At 43.2% G+C, this 17,645-nt stretch overlaps 1 protein-coding gene across 2 annotated transcripts in view; it reads right to left on the bottom strand.

Annotated features, from left to right (window-relative positions):
• Nucleotides 1-17,645, bottom strand: part of NPR3 (natriuretic peptide receptor 3) — a 67,787-nt gene that overhangs the window by 10,780 nt on the left and 39,362 nt on the right. For both annotated transcript variants that reach the window (XM_061189162.1, XM_061189161.1), the window contains exon 4: nucleotides 4,752-4,887. In XM_061189162.1, coding sequence (XP_061045145.1) covers nucleotides 4,752-4,887 — 136 coding nt within the window. The remainder of the gene's footprint in view (nucleotides 1-4,751; nucleotides 4,888-17,645) is intronic.

Raw genomic sequence — 17,645 nt, 5'->3', positions numbered from 1 at the left:
AGCATAAAGGTTTGACTTACAGATACTGTGAAATGAGTTTAACATTCATCACCTCATATAGATACAATAAAGCATTCATTGTTTATCCAGTGATAACTAGGGGCTGAATTTAATGCTAAGGCAAAGATGATCTGGACACAGTGTCTGCTCAAGAGAGAGGCAGCCTGGACAAGGGGTTTATTTTGGTGGCGCTGGAATCCAACTGCCTGCATCTGAGTCCCAGCTTTCACATTTCCTAGCCTATGACCTTGGGCAAGGATTTAGCCCACTGAGCCTCAGTCTCCAGGACTGTAAAGGAGGCATAATAGTACCTCCCTGCCAAGAGGCTGCTGAAAAGATTAAGTGAGCTAAAATAGGTAAAGTACTTTCAACATGGGTTTAAGAGAAGTTGGTCGTCTTCTTATTTTGTTATTACTTCTATCGCTATGCCTGGAATCTGGGAGAGGACATCTGACAATGCCCACAGCACTCAGAGAAGGAGCTGGCACATCTAGTTGGAGACTCCTGGACGACTCAGTAAAAGAGCAGGTCTTTTATAGGAATGTTGGTGAAGCCTCTGATTCGGACAAGCAGCCAGCAGAGTGTGGGAGTGTTCTAGGCAGAAAGGCAGCCCTGTTAGTATTTACAAAGACACAAAGCTGAAAGGAACCCAAGGGATGGTGAGGTTTTGGGGGAGGTGGCCCATGTGTATGGAAGGGAACGGTGAGATGTAAAGCTGGAACAGCTGGAACAGGGTGGCCAGAGCATGGAGGGCCTTGAGTGCCACACAAAGGATTTGGATTTACTTTGGTTAGCAATGGTGGCTTACAGCAGCTAATCAATAAAAGCAAATACGTATATACTATTAGTTGATATTAAATATGTCTATATTGCAATTTTCATTAACTAAGAGAATTTATATGTCAGCCACATTCTAAGTATTTGTTTTCTTTCAATTTAAACTGTGGCAAAGTTCAGTGTAATTCTTAATTGGCACCTCTACTGATGTGGTTCTCTCCGGAAGTAAAATGAATGTCTGGGAAAAGGGATCCCAAGGGAAAGCTCCATCCTCTAGTGTGGTCTGGAGAGGGCAAGTATTTGGGTTTACTGTCCTCTGGGTTGCTGTTTGAAGGCCCACTGATTTTTCCAGACTTTGGTCTACTTTGCCAGAAACAGAATGGAGCTACTATTCATCTTGATTTCTTTGTCTTCTTAACATAGACTGATTACAAAGGATACACCTATCTCAAGCTGGCTTATCCTTGACAGTCTATACAACTTTTAAGTAATTAATTTCATTTAAATATATATACATTTATCTCCAAACATATTGGCTGTCCAAAACCATATGCCGTTCTGTTCAGAGGTGTTTAGGATGGTGTGTTCTGCTACGTGTTTTGCAGAGTATTTTATAAGGCAAGGTGGCCCTAGTAATCCAAGACCTCATTACACTTTACGCTATTACAATTCTACCAAGAAATGGGGTGGGAACCCTCAGGGTGGCCAATTAGCAAGTGAAACTTCACCTGAGTGTATTGTACATAAGGTGAGATCGTCAGGCTGACGGCAGAATTTTCCTGTACATAAGTAATAAGACTTTCCACCCTCATTTCTATTGGCCTGTAGCAGAGCTCAAGGTTTGAGCCACAGTCCTATTTACCTTGTCACTCTGACCTCTCACACAGAGAGGAAATTCAGCTTCCTCCCAGGCCATTTATTGAAAGCCTTGAGATTTGGTCATAGGTTTCACGGTAATAAAATCCAAATCTGTCAAATAACATCCAGAGTATTTTTCCCTTGACAACTTTATGGTCACTTACAGTGACCATTAAAATTTAAATTGTTTTTAATTTTAGAACAGTTGGGGATTTTTTTATAGTTCTTTTGGGGACTACCCTCAGATTGATCATTGTTTAGCAAATAAAATGGGCTCTTCAAACAATTCAAGGTCAAAACTTACCTTGGCTTCAATTATCTTTACATTTGGACAAATGAGATTCTAAGTTTAGACTGAACTATACAGTTGATTGTTTTGGGACTCATTTCGTATTGCCTGTGTAGACCCAGCCCTAGAATGGAAGCATCAGGTTGGCCTATGGGAAAATTTAGTCCATGCCCTCTAAACAAAACTGAGTTCCAGCCATTGTGGGCACCTGCCCTTCCCTTAACAATATCCCCCAGATGACCAAGAGCAAATGACCACATCATGTAGTGAGGAGTAACTAGGAACAGGATGTGGCCTACCAAGGTCGTGTCCACACATGCTGGTTTCTCAGTGCACAGGACACAACTTCTGGGAAATTTGACTCAGTCCTAATATGCCCCCCGACTTATCCTATTTGATTCCAACTCCTCAGCTGAAGCAGTCAGAGGTTGAGCAAGATAATCCTGGAGGCTTATTTTATTCGTTCATGTCCTACAATCTGTCCAAAGTTAAAGCAGATGTCACTGTAGTTTTGAGTAAGATGTGGCATCCACTGAAACCACCAAGGAGAAATGAAATCCACCAAATGTCACCATAGCTGCTGCCCAGACAATTCTCGCTGGAACTTGACCTCTCTGTACCATCCTACCCTTTCTAATAACCAAGGGCAAGACGAGGCAGTGGAGTGGATGGGAGTCCCAAGGGGAAAAAAAAAATATGTGCCCCAAATCTAGCCTTGATAAATACATATAGGCATAGCCCCAGTGCATTAAAGGGCTCAAAGGACGAGTTGGCATGATGCAGAACTGAAAGGGTCTTTGTCAGTCATCAGCTAGTCCAACCCCCTTAGTACTGGTGACAAAGAAGAAGCCCAAAGGACTGAGGTCACAGCCAGTGGCTAGGTTGTGGGTTTCCTGACCTCTCGTCAGTGACCTGTATGGCAGTGGTCCTCAGATGATACCCACCAGCATACTACAGTTTATTTTCCTCAGCCCCCAGAAAGCCCCCGTCTAAAAAAGACTCAAGACAGATCCTGTCCCTCGACACCCTCTGGTGGCTTTCCATCTCACTCAGGTGGAAACCCAAGGTCCTCAGTGCAGCTTCCAGGCCCACAGGATCTGGCCCCTCTACCTCTCTGACTCTGGCTACCATCACACTGCGGCTCACATACTGCTTCAGCCACACCGGCCTCCTTGCTCTTACGGGGGCCCTCAGCACTCTCTTGCCAGATACACTCAGGGTCTCTGCGTTTGCTGCTGCCTCTGGAATATTCTCTCCTAAACATCTACATAATTTCTTTCACTACTCTGAGGTCTATACTCAACCACCGCTTATTAGAAAGACCTTCCCGGACAACTCTATTTAAATTAGCAGTCCTACCACATCCCTCCCATCACTTTCCAGCTCCCTAACCTGCTTTACTTTATAGCCCCTGAAGTGGTGTATTTATTCGTTTATCGCCAGTTCCCCCTACTACCATGGAAGCTCAGTTGATTGCAGGGAATTTCTTTAGTTCACTACTGAATCTTCAGCACCTTGACCGGTGCCTGGCACATAGTAAGTGCTCAAGAATATCTGATGAATGAATGAATGAGTGAATATGAAGTTGATATCCGCAGGGCTCCAGCAGCTGGATCATTCTCATATTGAGTCTCATGTTCATTTTTTTTTTTTTGACTGATGGGGAGGTGAGAGGAGACTAGCACTCCACATGCTGTTAGCAAGAATATGGACTGGTAGACCTTTCTGGAAGATATTTGGCAATACCTAATGCACTTTAAAAGGTACCAACATACTTTTGGACCCAGATAGGCCATGACTAAGCATGTTCCCTATTGGATGTACTCACAAAAATTCATCAAGATGTGTAAGATCATAATAGCATTTTGCATAATAGCAAAAACTGTAAACAACTGAAGTGTCCATCAATAGGAGACTGGCTAAAGAAATACTTGTACAGCCAAACAGTGGAAAACTATGGAACCATCATTTAAAAATGTGCTGAATCTATGAGTGCTCATATGGAAAATTCTTCTACTTGACATACAAGTGAAAAAGCTAAGATGAGGAATGGCATTCATAGTATGACCCTTTTGTGTAAATTTTTTAGATAAGATATACAAATGCATATGTGCTGGCAGAAGGCATAAAATAGTTTTAGGCTGAATCATAGGAAATTGTTAATAGTGATTACACTGGGGACAGGGGACTAGGGTGTGAAGGGAAAACTTTCACTTTTCATTTTGTACATTTTTGTAGCATTCAAATTTTCCAGCCAAGAATGGTCTCATTCTTGTACAATGTTTAAATGTCAACGGAGATTGCTTGAGTGATGAGATGACGAGCCATTTTTTTTGTTGTTGTTGTTCTTATACTTCTCTGTTCTTAAGCAATAGCTAGTATTCACCATTTTAAGGAATAAAATATAAGCAGAGAGCTCAAATGGACCTGCTTATCACCTCAAACCTCCCAGTTTCGAACAGAGAAATGTATATCTGGGATTATTCCTTTTAAAATTGATCACAGAACTCTTCACAAACTGATTATTTGTTGTGAATGAGGCTTGTGATTAATTTTAAGAAGCCTAGAGTTGTCATCTAGTAATCAGGAGACAAGGCACTTCCTATTTCAGTTGGACTCTTTCAAAGCACTTTCACAAGCTTTATCTCATTTAATTTTCACAACAAGCCTGTGAAGTGGGTTGACCTTGACTTACTATCCTTCTTCTACAGCTGAGAAAAGTAAGACACTGGCAAGGTCCCAAAGTTGTAAGAGAGAAAAACAGAACCAGGAAAGAAGCAGCTTGATCAGCTGCAGAGTGTTGTTGCCTTGTAGACTGAAACCTCACCTTCAAATGTTCTGTTCCAAGTCTGCTGGATAATTTTCCCTCCATCCTTCTTACTGTAACCAGCTCTGAGTACTTCATGTAAAGCCAGGACGTAGAGGAGAATGGCATCGTGGAATCCTTCAACAAACATGTTAACCTGGAAAGGAAAGCCCAGCTGGGTGAGCCCAGACAACAAATGACTCACATTCGGGAATAATGTGGGCAAATCCAAGTTAGACTCGAGGCCCGTAAGCGATGGCAGAGGTGTGCAAAAGAGTAGCTAACAAGACTCATGCCACAATTTTCCTGGCACTGGCTTAGTCAGGAAAACCCTTCCCCCGTTTGGGAGTTTGGAGAGCAGACAAGATATTACAGAAGTCAAGAACATTGTACCTGTGGGCCAGGTTAAGTATTCCAGGTGCATCAGCCTTTGCCCATAGATGCCTCTGCACACATGCCCTCCTTCTTCCCACATCTGCTCTCTACCTCAAGCCAACTAGAGTCCAACCTTCCCCCTGAGGTCTTCTCCATCTTCACCAGCCCCTATGATCTCCATGCTCTGAATGTGGAGCATGGCTAAAAAAACAGTAGGGATCCATTCATTCATATTCAAATACTACTGAACACCTAGTAGAGTGCAAAGGGGGCAAAGAGGAATGGACGCTGCCATCCCTGCCTGCCCAGCATTTCTGTCCTCTCCTCTACCAGCATCAACATCTAAGTTTCTCTTTCCAATTTGTGTTCTGAGTAGTTCCAGGGCATCTGACCACTCCCTACCTCCAGTCCCTGCCAAGCTCCAAGGACAAGAATGGAAACAGGCCCTTGGTTTATCTCAGTTGAGTCCTGGCTCAAGTAAGATAGCCCTTGCGCTCAGAAACATACAACTTCATGTGAAATTGGAGAAGTCACTTAATCCTTCTGAGCCTTGTGTCCTTCTATAACCACCATTTGGCAAGTTCTGATACCACATTTAAACCCACTGTAACGTTCATTGAACATGAACTGAGCAAATACAATCTTGAAACACTTAGTAGCTTACAGATTAGGTATAAGAGTACCCCCAAATTCCAGCCTTCTTATTTCAGTAGAAAGCATCAAGAATGGAATTCCATGCAGCAGAGTGAAATGGGCATCCCACAGACAACCACGGTGAGGCATTGAGAGAGGCATTCCTGCCCCAGTCCTAGAAAGAGACCCCGGAGGAAGAGAGCCACCTGGTTCAAATACACAAACATTCACAGAAGACATGGCTCTACGTTCAGTTCTTCTTGGCCTCATCCCACCCTGAAGGACAGTAATTCCTGTGTGCATCAGAGGAGCAAATATTTCAGAATTGCCAAAGCCTAGTGCTGAGAGGCAGGCTAGAATAATGGTTAAAGAGCCTGGGCTCGCTACCCAGCTCTGCCACTTCCTGGCTGTGTTTTTGCACCACTCTGGGTCTCAGTTTTCCCCATCTGGAAAGTGAGGAAAATATTCGTGCCTATCTCAAGGGGTTGCTGTCATGTTTAAGTGAACTAATAGACGTAAAATATGTAAAAGTCAGCACTCGCTGTTAGCTTTTGTTGTTATTGTCTAGAGACAGAGAATTATAAACCTAGGAAACCTGCTTAGCTTCTAATTCCTAATAGCAGTGTTCAAAAAAATAAGGGATCTACTTACTATTACAACATATCTTACTGACCCACTTTACACTTAATGGAAACTAAGCCTCCTTGTTCATGCTTTCATATTCCAAACAGTTCTCTTCCACAAAGTCACGTCCTTAATTCCACCCAACTGCGATGGGTGCAGCCCAAGCTAGTCAATTCCACTGACCCTCTGGGAGAGGCAGAGGACAGAAGAGTATGGTTTACAGGAGACCCCTCAGTTAGCTGCTAGACCCAAAGTCTAATCCTGGCCCTGACATGTTAGTTGATCTCTTTAGTCTTCAATTTCCTTATCGACTAAATGGGAGTTTAGTATCTACTCATCTCATAGAGCTCTTCTGGGGATTAAGTGAACGAGTGCATGTAAAACATCTAAAACAGTTCTTGGGACTGTGAAAGCAAATGGTAGACATTAGCTCTTACTGTTAGCCATCAAGCTTAAGTCTCAGAGTCATTATTTTTTTAGGCAAAGCAGAATGGTGTAGAAATAAAATCTACTAGTCAAAGATAATTTTCTGCTGATTGTGCTATGCTAATTCAATTTTCCAGAGGAATATGAAATTTTCACTTAGGACATGAAGTCATCATGGCTTGAGAAAGTAGCATGCTGATGAGTTAATGAGTTTTAATGAGTGGACTTCAGCTGTGTAACTTAATCCTCAGGCCACAATAAAAACTATTTTTTCAAAAGATCAATCTTCCCTTTGATAATTGTATAAAAACCACCCTGCTACAGAGGGAAGCATCATAGAATCGTGGAATATGGGAAACATACGATGCCTTTGAAAAGCCCTGGTCCGATCCACTCCTTACTTTGAGAACCTAAAGACATCGCTCACGTGCCATCTCCCTGCATTCTGTAAGTGAGAGTTGTTCCATCTATATTCCTTGTTCTGAGGGAGCCTAAGACGGCCCCTACTTAGACTGTGAAGTACCAGCTGCTGGACATCACCTGTCCACCTCTTTCCATCCTCCTTCTCAAAATCCTAACCCCGGGCCGCCACGCTGCCATTGGCCATCCAAAGCACTGGACACGTGTCCCAGCACCACCCCCTGTCTGGCTCTTGAGCTTCCTTCCTTCTTGATATGCCCTCTGAGCTGCCCCTCTACAATCAGGATGGGAAGAATAATTATCTGGCTGAAAAACATGAACTTGGATTACTTCTGTCCTAACAGGCTTAATGGTAGAAGAGAATAGATAGGCTCTCAATACATGCCCGTGTCTGAAAACTCATTTTATCTGGGTTTGCAAATGAATCACAAAATTTACCTTCTTTCCTCTCAAAGTGCCTGAGTGTCTCCCTCTCCTGCCAAATTAGCAGGAGAGCTGCTGGCCCCCACTGAGGTTCACTCACACCCCAGCCCGCTGCGGGGGACGTTTCATAACACCTACCTCATAGGACCTCAAGCCAGAAGCAAAACCCCAGAGACCGTCTTTTCTCTAGGAGAACATTCTCACATCCACACGTGTTTTTTAATGGAAGGAAAGCCCATTAGCACATTATAGACACTGAAAATTGGAAGTGCCAATTAAAGAAAAACGAGGGAGAAAAATAAATCCAGAGTATTAAGTTGCCTTTGGAACATTTTCCGCTGACCCCCAGGCTGAAAGGAACGCGGTCATCTGGTCCGTCCCCCCGCCTCTGGCCAGAACAACACTGGGACCTCAAAATCCTGCCTGACAGATAAGGCGGTGGTCACTAAAGGAAGAAAGCAGGGTTCCCTCTTCTGACCCACCTGTTCTAGTAGTAAGCCTCATTTCTAGCCGGAAAGCCCTTCCTTACTGTCACTAGTCATGAGTCTTCCTTAAATTCCTAAATGCAGCCATTCCCCTGCTCGATGCCAGAGTTAAGAGAACAAATACAGTTCATGAGCCCTAGGAGTTTTGTCTCCACCAAACAGCACCGCCGCCCCCCACTGGCGCATAGATGGACTCCACACAAGGCAGCTGGTTAAGCTGACCCCCATGAGGGACCAGCTCCAGGATGATAATGATTTGTGCTGTGCATCAAAGTGTCTATTGTTCAAACAAGATGGAAATCGTTCACCATCTTCCGCTCATTCTGGGGAGTTTGCCCAGAACAAGGAAGCATGCTCTCCCGTCATTTCATCTCAGTTCCCTTGATTTTGTCCTCTGGTGCTGGCCAGTGGCAGCTATTCCACGTAAAAGAAAGCCATTTTTGCCTTTGGCCTTTCTCCCTGATAGCACCTGTCAGCCATGTCTATTTGTTAGTGTGGTTTCTTTTTAATTCTCTATCATGGGAAAAGCTGAATACAAATCTAGTTCTTTTCCAAAGCTGACTCACAGATATAGAGAACAAACCAGTGGCTACCAGTGGGGAGAGGGAAGGAGGGAGGAGCAATATAGGAATAGGGGATTAAGAGGTACAAACAATTAGATATAAAATAAGCTACAAAGATACATTGTACAATGTGGGGAATATAGCCAGTATTTTATAATAACTATTAATGGCATATAACCTTTAAAAATCATGAACCACTATATTGTACACCAGTAACTTATATAATATTGTACATCAGCTACACTTCAATTAAAAAAAAAAAAGAAATCTAGTTCTTTTTTAACTGAGCGTAAAGAGTTGCCATTCCTGACATGGCTCCTATCTGTGACGGTGAGCAGAGTCTTTCTCATTTCTCTTTGGGGAGACAAATTTCTCATTTCTCTTTGGGGAGACAAATTCATAGGTGAATTCCTCAATGCTTGTGCTCCAGACAAGACAGCAGAGAATGATACATGCCTCAGCTGTTCTTGTAAAGTAAGAGTGGACAACCCAGCAGTAATCTCACCCCCAGGGTTGTCTGGATATCTGAGAAAGCCTGTAAAGCTCTCAGATGGAGACTAGTGGGAGAAAGCTACCAAAGTTAAGCACAAGGCTAGGCTATCCCAGGGCCTCACTGTGGTATTCACATGTACTCAAGCATATCGTAAGGTGGTTCTGTCTTTCTCACCACAAACCAACAGTTCCAAATGCAAATGAGGAAAGCAGAGGGTTTGGGGCAGTGTTTCTCAAGAGTCTTTTGAAAAGACATGACCCTTAATGTCCCCATCAGTTAAAGGGGAGATCAGGGACAAGGACATTTTGATGGCAGGCAGATAAGAGGAGAGATGGTCCAGGACCTGCCTCTCCCTATCACAGCAGAAACAATGGCAGCTTCATCTTGAATGATTAGTAATAAGACCCTGAAAATGAACCTTGTCCTGCCCTTCTAGGCCACTGGAGATGGTAGACGCAGAAGAAAGTGGCCTGGCCATGCTGCATGGGGAGGCAGAAGGTTAAAGGACATTATGCATTTGATGAACACTGCACACATGACCTCCATACAATGAAAATATAGATCCTATGTGTTTTCATTCCATTTTCTTTTGCATCATAAAATTAAAAATCTACAATATAGAGTAACAGCAGGAACTTCCATAAATCAAGTGATATCACCAATTCTTCAGCATCAAAAGAGGGGTTCTCACTCTTACTGGCATACACCCCAATGTCTGCTCTTCTATACGGGGCCTACCTTCATGGAATTCACACTTGGTCACTTGCTGACTTATTTGAGCCTTGAGGAAAGTGAAGTTGAAAATTTTTACCCTTATCCTAGTAACTCCGAGGAAATGCAAAGGGCAAGTGGCTTACCGACAGTCAGGCAGCAGACCTGGGAGAGAGCCAGGGTCCGGCCCTGTGCTTGGCCGAAGAATTGCCATATCGTCTGGCAGACTTCTTTGGGGTGGGGATGGGCCCTAAGTTGCCCAAATGACTGTCTCCATCCCAGGCTCAGCTCTGCCCCTATAGTAATGCCCTAGACTGGGAAACTAACTTGGGTCTCCTAGTCTAAAGTGTGGCTGCCTGCAAATAGAAGCAGATTTTTTATCTCTCTCTCTCATCACCTAAAACAAAATGGATCATTAAACAAAAGCAGTCCTGGGAAGATCATTGTCAAGTTCTGACCCCTCAGGTGTCTCCCACGCTACCGCAATCGGCTGCCCTTCTAATGATGGGGACGGCAGTTCAGGCTGCGCGCAGGTGCCGCGGTGCTGGTGGACGGCATCCACTTACATGAGGCAACCTCAGCCAGGAGAGCCGCCCCGAGAAACGAGGTGGAGGAGAACTCCGTGGAACTGGACTCCTGGAATTAGTGGGTGTGGAGCACAAGCACGAGAATGACTTTTTAAAATTCTCCCAGCGCTCATACAGGGAACTCGGTCATCTGATACACGTGCCCTTTGCATGTGTCCCACACACACGTCACATAAGGATGCTTCTCATCACCTATCACTCTTGAAGGCTTAGTTGAGAAATGCACATACCTAATGACATAATCGTCTCTGGCTTTCAGATGATCAGGTGAGCAATGTCTGTCCTTGGCCTTGATGTCCCACCAGTGCCCGACCAGATGTGCCTCCGGAAAACCTGGGGACCCGACCCCCACAGACTGCTCTGGACACTTGCTGGCCTTCTTTCCAGGGGTCTATGTTCCTGTCGGGCACAATGTCGAGGTGGGTAAACACACACACCAAACCCAAGGGGGAAGGGCCGAGGCAGGCAGCAAGTGCCCTGCTCTCTCTGCTGGAAGGTGAGGCAGCCCCAAGACTGCAAGTGGGGTGACCAAGCCAGAGTGAGATGGAGACCGGGGGACACAGGGGGACAATTTCTGGCCTCACTCCTTCTGAAAGGCCAAAATCAGAAGAAGCATGTAGACTCTACTTTATCCACCTCGACGACATCCTTGAAAGCTGATCCTGAGAACTTCAGATAGCTTTCCTTAAATTTCTTGAGTCACCTGGAGATGTGATTACAAGGAAGAGATAAACAAAAACCTAGGCTTTGTATAAGGATGACTTTTTTTTTTTTCATTTCTGTCTTGTGTCTTAAAATGAAACCTCTCCTTCTTATTGAAGCAGTTTCAAGGTGTGGTGAGGACTGCGTTAAGATCCAGAAGCCCAACTCCCAGTTCAAGCAGCACTGGTTTATTCACTCACTGTGAACAGTCAGCAGCTTAATTTTGTTCAATTCTTAATTCAGAGTTTCCGAAGCTGGATTCCATACAGCAGCAGCATTCCTTAAAATGTTAACAGATAGCTCTAGAAATAGCACTATCATGGTTAAACAGGTTTACGAAATGCTAGATCGAACAAAGTCAAGCAGTTCTCTTTACTTCCAGGTATTAACTATGATATTGAACATCTCCTATATTCTAGGAGCTGAACTTAATAGAATTTAAGTTCTACTGTGTTTAGTCCTTACAAAACCTTCATAGATGGACACTGTTATTATCCTGTAAGAGACACTCTGACTAACATCCTAAACAGAAACGAGAGATCTTTGTCGGTGGATGGGGTCAAAACTGCAGAAAAAGTTGGGTGGGCAAGTTCTTAAGTAGGGGTCCAAACCAGGCTTGCCTAGTTATGACATCTATCCAACTGGCACATATGTTCAGCCAGCTAAGGTTGTAAAACAGCTTTGTGCTCTGGTTTCTGCTTCTAACTGGCTAATAGTTGAGGAGTTCTACAAGTTGAGCACGTAGGCTGGAAAGACCAGCGAGGGTCTATAAAAGAGAAGACTAACAATGTACTTGAAGATGAGGGAGGGACAGAACCCGCACCTAGAGATGGAATGAGAGGGCAGAAGATGGAAGAAGAAAAGAGGAGAGGGGACGTGAGGCAACACGCTAACTGTTAAGCAGATATTTAAACCAGCAGCTCAGATCAAGGGAATCAGGATTTCTGACTCAGCTAAAGTGGCCCTTGCCCCATCTGTGAATAAAAAGGCCTATTAAACCTATTAATCCCACTTCTGGATATATATCTGAAGGAACTGAAGTCAGTGTCTGGAAGACATAACTGCACTCTGTGTTCATGGCATCATTATTCACAATAGCCAAGCTATGGAAACAACTGTGTCCACTGGCAGATGAATGATTAAAGAAAATGTGTGAGAGAGAGAGACAGATAGAATTTAGTCATAAAAAAATATGGAAATCCTGCCATTTGTGACAACATGGATGAATCTGGAGGGCGTTATGCTAAGTAAAATAAGCCATACAGAGAAAGACAATACTATATGATCTCACCTGTGTGGAATCTAAAAAAGTCAGATTCATAGAAAAAGAGAGTTGAATGGTGGTTGCCAGAGGCTGGAGAGTGGGAGAAATGGGGAGATGCTGGTAAAAGGGTAAAAACTTTCAGTTATAAGATGAATAAGTTCTGGGGCTCTGATGTACAGCATGGTGACTATTGTTAACAATACTGTATTGTATACATGTAATTTACTAAGAGAGTAAATCTTAAAATGTTCTCACCACCAGAAAATAAAAATAGAAAAGGTAACTATATGAGGTGATTGTGTTAACTAACCGTATTGTGGTAATCACTTCACAATGTATACATATAGCAAATCACTATGTTGTACACCTTAAATTTATGTGACTTCATTTGTCAATTATAGCTCATTAAAGATGTGGGGGGAGGAGAGTGGTTGCTTATGGGGGTAGAAACTGATTGGAAAGGGACATGAGGAAACTGCATGTGGTCATGCAATCTCCTATATCTTAACAGGAGTAGTAGTTGCATGGACATACACATTTATCAAAGGTGATCAAATAGCACAATCAAGAACTATGGATTTCATTGTGTATAAATTTTATTTAAATAAAATAATAAACTTATCTTTGAGATACATATTAAAATGCTTAAGATGAAACGAGGATGCCTTAGATTTGCTTCAGAATTACCAGGGCCTAGGGGTAAGGGTGGGAAAAAAGTTAGAGATGAAATTAGACTGACTTGGTTAATTATTGAAGCTGAGTGATGAGGACACGGAGTTTCACATACTGTGCTCTCCATTTTTGTATGTACTTAAAATTTCCCATAATAAAAATTTTCTTTACTAATTCCCTAAATGAATATCCCAAGTCTGGAAAATTGTGGAAAACTTTCCACAGTAGCTTCTATGAGAACATATGAAAATACATAATCATAAGGTCAACATTCATGTTTTGTCCAGTCCAGTTCTGTTTTCTATCACTGAACTAAATTCATTTTTAATTTTTAAATGAATAATTCTTTAAAGGTATTTGTATATCTCAAATATCAACTTTAAAGAATAGGGCCTCACACCAAAAGATCAACACGCTCTGAATCCCATTTGGGATCCAGCATAATGAACTGATCTAAATCATTCTGGAACCCATGTTAAGACAGCCTTTGGAAACTATGCAAGTAATGAGTTTCATATGCTTACTAACTACCAGGAAAAATAGTCATTCCTTGTCATTATCCTGAAAGTATCCCTTCAGGTCTACAGATTGAGAATTCAGTTAAGTCTTCAGATTTCAAGAAATGCCCCATGGTCTTCACAAGGTTGGATGGTGCAACATTTCAAAGAGATTGATCTTTTTAAGTCTATTTCGTAAGAAAATTGTTTCACTCCCTTGGGCAATTAAAAGATACTCTATTTCTTTTTAAAAACATTTAGGGCTAACATATTCTACTAATGTGAGGAGACTTGTTTCTCTTAAGAAAGTTACCAGAACTATGCAGAGTACTCTAGATGCAGATGTATCATGATTTTGAATCATGGATAGAATGACACTGAGCTTCATAAATATATTGGCCACAATACAAGAGAGACCCTTGGGTACACATCTTAGGGAGATGCATCATTTTAACCTCACAGGCATTCTTAACAGCCTAAAAGAATTACAGAATCACAAGTTTACAACTCGAAGGGAATTTAGAGCTCATATAGTCCAACCAGCATATTGTGTAAATGAGAAGCTGAAGCCTGTAATAGTTGCCTGATTCACTCAACGTTGCACAGATAGTAAGAACAGAGCTGCGACTGGAACTCAAGTCTCCTGGCTCCAGATCAGTACCTGCATCATCAGTGTTGACTTGTCTATCAAGCAAGGCACCTCCTTAAAGACCAAACTCACACCCAAGGATAGAGCATCAATATGAGTTCTCTAACATGTATAGGATTTCCAAGATGTTACATGCACATCAAGAGAGAGAAAAAAAGAACAAAGAAGTTTGCCCTAGCAAACACATTTTTAATTAACTGTCAGGAAAGTATAATCAAAGGAGGGGGGAGAAAAGGTGATATTGGATACCAGATTGTTTAAGTTAGCTCCAGGTTCCCTTTAAAAAGATGTAAATTGACCAAAAGGCTTAATCTGTTTAAGCCCACTGCTTGTAAAGTCAATTCATCATTATTTAAGGATCTGCTATGTCTTTTTTAAGAGCTGAGGCACAGAACTTAAAGGGGAAGAATCCTAATCAGAGGCTCTGTTCTCAAAGAACTAAGACGTCAACAATCCTATGTCAAATATCACTGTCATCTGACGCAAGGACCCTCCCTCACTCCCAGGGCATAATGAATGCATTAAGGAGGTTGGCAGTCAGCTCACATTCTTCCTCTCCACCCACATTATTGCATTCGTACTGAACCATTTCAATCTCCCTGTGCATTATCCATTCATTGAACATTGTAGCCTCTTGGTTCGCTGACTGCCATTATTTGATGAATTTCTCACGCTCATGCACATACCCTAGGCCAAAGCTTCTCAGAACTGTGCACACGGTTCACCTGCAAATCTTGTTCAAATGCAGATTCTGATTCAGCAGGTCTGAGGGATAGAGCACTACACCTCCTCATTTCTACAGTCTCCCAGGTGACGCTAAAGCCACTGGTCCATAGACCACCCTTTGAGTAGCAAAGATCTTATCATCACCCAGAACTGCTCTACTTTCAAAATCCTTGAAAATCTCTTTTTGACTACAGTCTCCTACTTTCTACTTTCTTCTGCGTGCAGAATAAGTTCTTTGAACTCGGAGTTCCATCCTCCTTGACTCCCCCTCTAGGCTTGGTCCAGCAGAGCTCAGAATGGAGCAGTTCTGAATGAAAGGATGAGGCAGGGAGACACAGTGTTATTCAGGCAGAGGTGCCAATGGGCAATTGGAACTTGGGGCCTGCCACTCAGAAACAGGCTGGAGTTGGAGATAGATAGAAATTTAGGTGTTATCCACATCAAGATGAACATCCCACCCAGGCGAGTGGATGTGCTGCCCAGAAAGTGTTTAGAGAAGAAAAAGGGCCAAGGAAAGAATCTGGGAAACACTAATATTTGTGGAGCAAGTGGAAAAGGGGAGTCATGAAAGGAGACCAGGAAAGTCCACAATGTAGGCAGAGAACTTAGACACGGTGGTGTCTTGGCAGCCAAGGGAGGAGCAAATTTCAAAAAAGAGAGACCTTTCCAAACTCCTCCTCTACAAAATCCCCTCATTCAAGCCAGGTGATTTTGCTCACTATTCCCTAAATGTGTCTACTGCCTCCTTCTTCTAAGCTGGCATTCCCTATATTGGCCTCTCTGAGGAGGCTCTTCTGTACCCATCTCTTCTTACCCATCCTTCAAGAGCCACCCACACAAGTGATGAATTGTCCTCACAGGACACAGTGCCTTGCCTGAAGGAGGCGCTCAGTAAGTGTGCAATGGCGGGCATACAGCTTCAATGAACAACTGTCTGCAGGCTTAACTGTATGCCTGGTGATACATAGGGTCAAATGATCAACAAAAACGCATGTGCATCTAGAGGGCATATGTGCTGTATCTGAAATCTGTTCTACCCAAGAAATTCTTAGACATAGGGTTGCCATAAATATACTGCTGAGTATATTTCAGCCACTGCTGAGTTACGAAAAGAGAAAATGGCCCCAAATTGAAACGAATGTAGTTTGTAGAGCAACAATGGGCAAGTTAGAGTGCCAATCTGATGCAGGACTATTTACCAATAAATGAAATCTCTTTAAGATCTTTAGGATAGGGTAAAAACAGAGCTGGCTGACTTCAGTGATTTAGTAATTATCCCACATAGAGATAACGGTAAAGGAAATTACACAGGCCCCCAAATTTAGGCCAATTGTTAAATTGTTCATTATACACACACAAATTCTCTGCTCACCTCCTCCCTATCTGTAAACCACAGTCTGTGGGAGCAAGATTTTTAGAACCAGGACTTCCCTGGTGGCGCAGTGGTTAAGAATCTGCCTGCCAATGCAGGGGACACGGGTTCGATCCCTGGTCCGGGAAGATCCCACATGCCGCGGAGCAACTAAGCCCGTGCGCCACAACTACTGAGCCTGTGCTCTAGAGCCCGCGAGCCACAACTACTGAGCCCGTATGCCGCAACTACTGAAGCCTGTGCGCCTAGAGCCCATGCTCCGCAACAAGAGAAGCCACCGCGATGAGAAGCCCGCGCAACGAAGAGTAGCCCCCGCTTGCCCGCTTGCCGCAACTAGAGAAAGCCTGCACACAGCAATGAAGACCCAATGCAGCCAAAAATAAATAAATAAAATTTTTTTTGAAAAGAAGAGAGAGGGACATGGTGGCTGATGCCTCTTGTTTTTAAAAAAAAAAAAAGATTTTTTAGAACCTTATATAAAACCTTATTATACCTTATTATAAAATGAAGCAAGTTCTCTCCAGGGGGGAAATTTTTTTAAAAAGAAGAGAGAGGGACATGGTGGCTGATGCCTCTTGTTTTAAAAAAAAAAAAAAGATTTTTAGAACCTTATATAAAACCTTATTATACCTTATTATAAAATGAAGCAAGTTCTCTCCAGGGGGGAAATCAGATGATAAAGACTAATCCAAAATAATTTCCTACAGCTTAAGCCACTTTCGAATTTCATAACCAGGAAGGGGTTGAGCCCCCAGCAATATATTATTCTAGTTCCTCCCTTTTAACAATTGGCTGGACCCCAGAAAGGATGCCATTTGACACTGCTACTGCACACTGCTCACAGGGCCACGGAGATGCTCTGCTCTCTGCAGCTGGGGCTGTTTTCTTCGGACACTATCAGTCAAAGCGCTTAAGCTTCGAAAACCCCTTTACAATCATTCTTCATAACTTCCAAGAGCAACCTGGTGTGGTTTTCTCCATTTCACAGATTAACGTCTTCGGCACACAAGGTGGCATGCCCCGGGGTCATCGATTGTTTTAATGCCTATCAATTAACATTTACTGAACCACTACCTTGGGCTCCTCCGCCATATCCACTCACACGGACAGAAGCATCAATGGCCAGGCCTTACGAACCCGACTCTGCCCACGGACTTTCATAACTGTGGCTGCAGTCAGCATCAAACACCAGAGTCCTCTGTTAGCGCAGCAGCCAACGAAACCGACGGGGCCCATCGGCCTCCCTCCCGTCTTCCAATCTGGAAGGCTGAACACATGGGCACTCCTTTCTGG

This window comes from Eubalaena glacialis, chromosome 4 (genome assembly GCF_028564815.1).
Source record: "Eubalaena glacialis isolate mEubGla1 chromosome 4, mEubGla1.1.hap2.+ XY, whole genome shotgun sequence".
Lineage (NCBI taxonomy): Eukaryota > Metazoa > Chordata > Mammalia > Artiodactyla > Balaenidae > Eubalaena > Eubalaena glacialis.
Note: the sequence above shows the minus strand (reverse complement) of the source record. Positions and strands in the feature narration are given on the sequence as shown.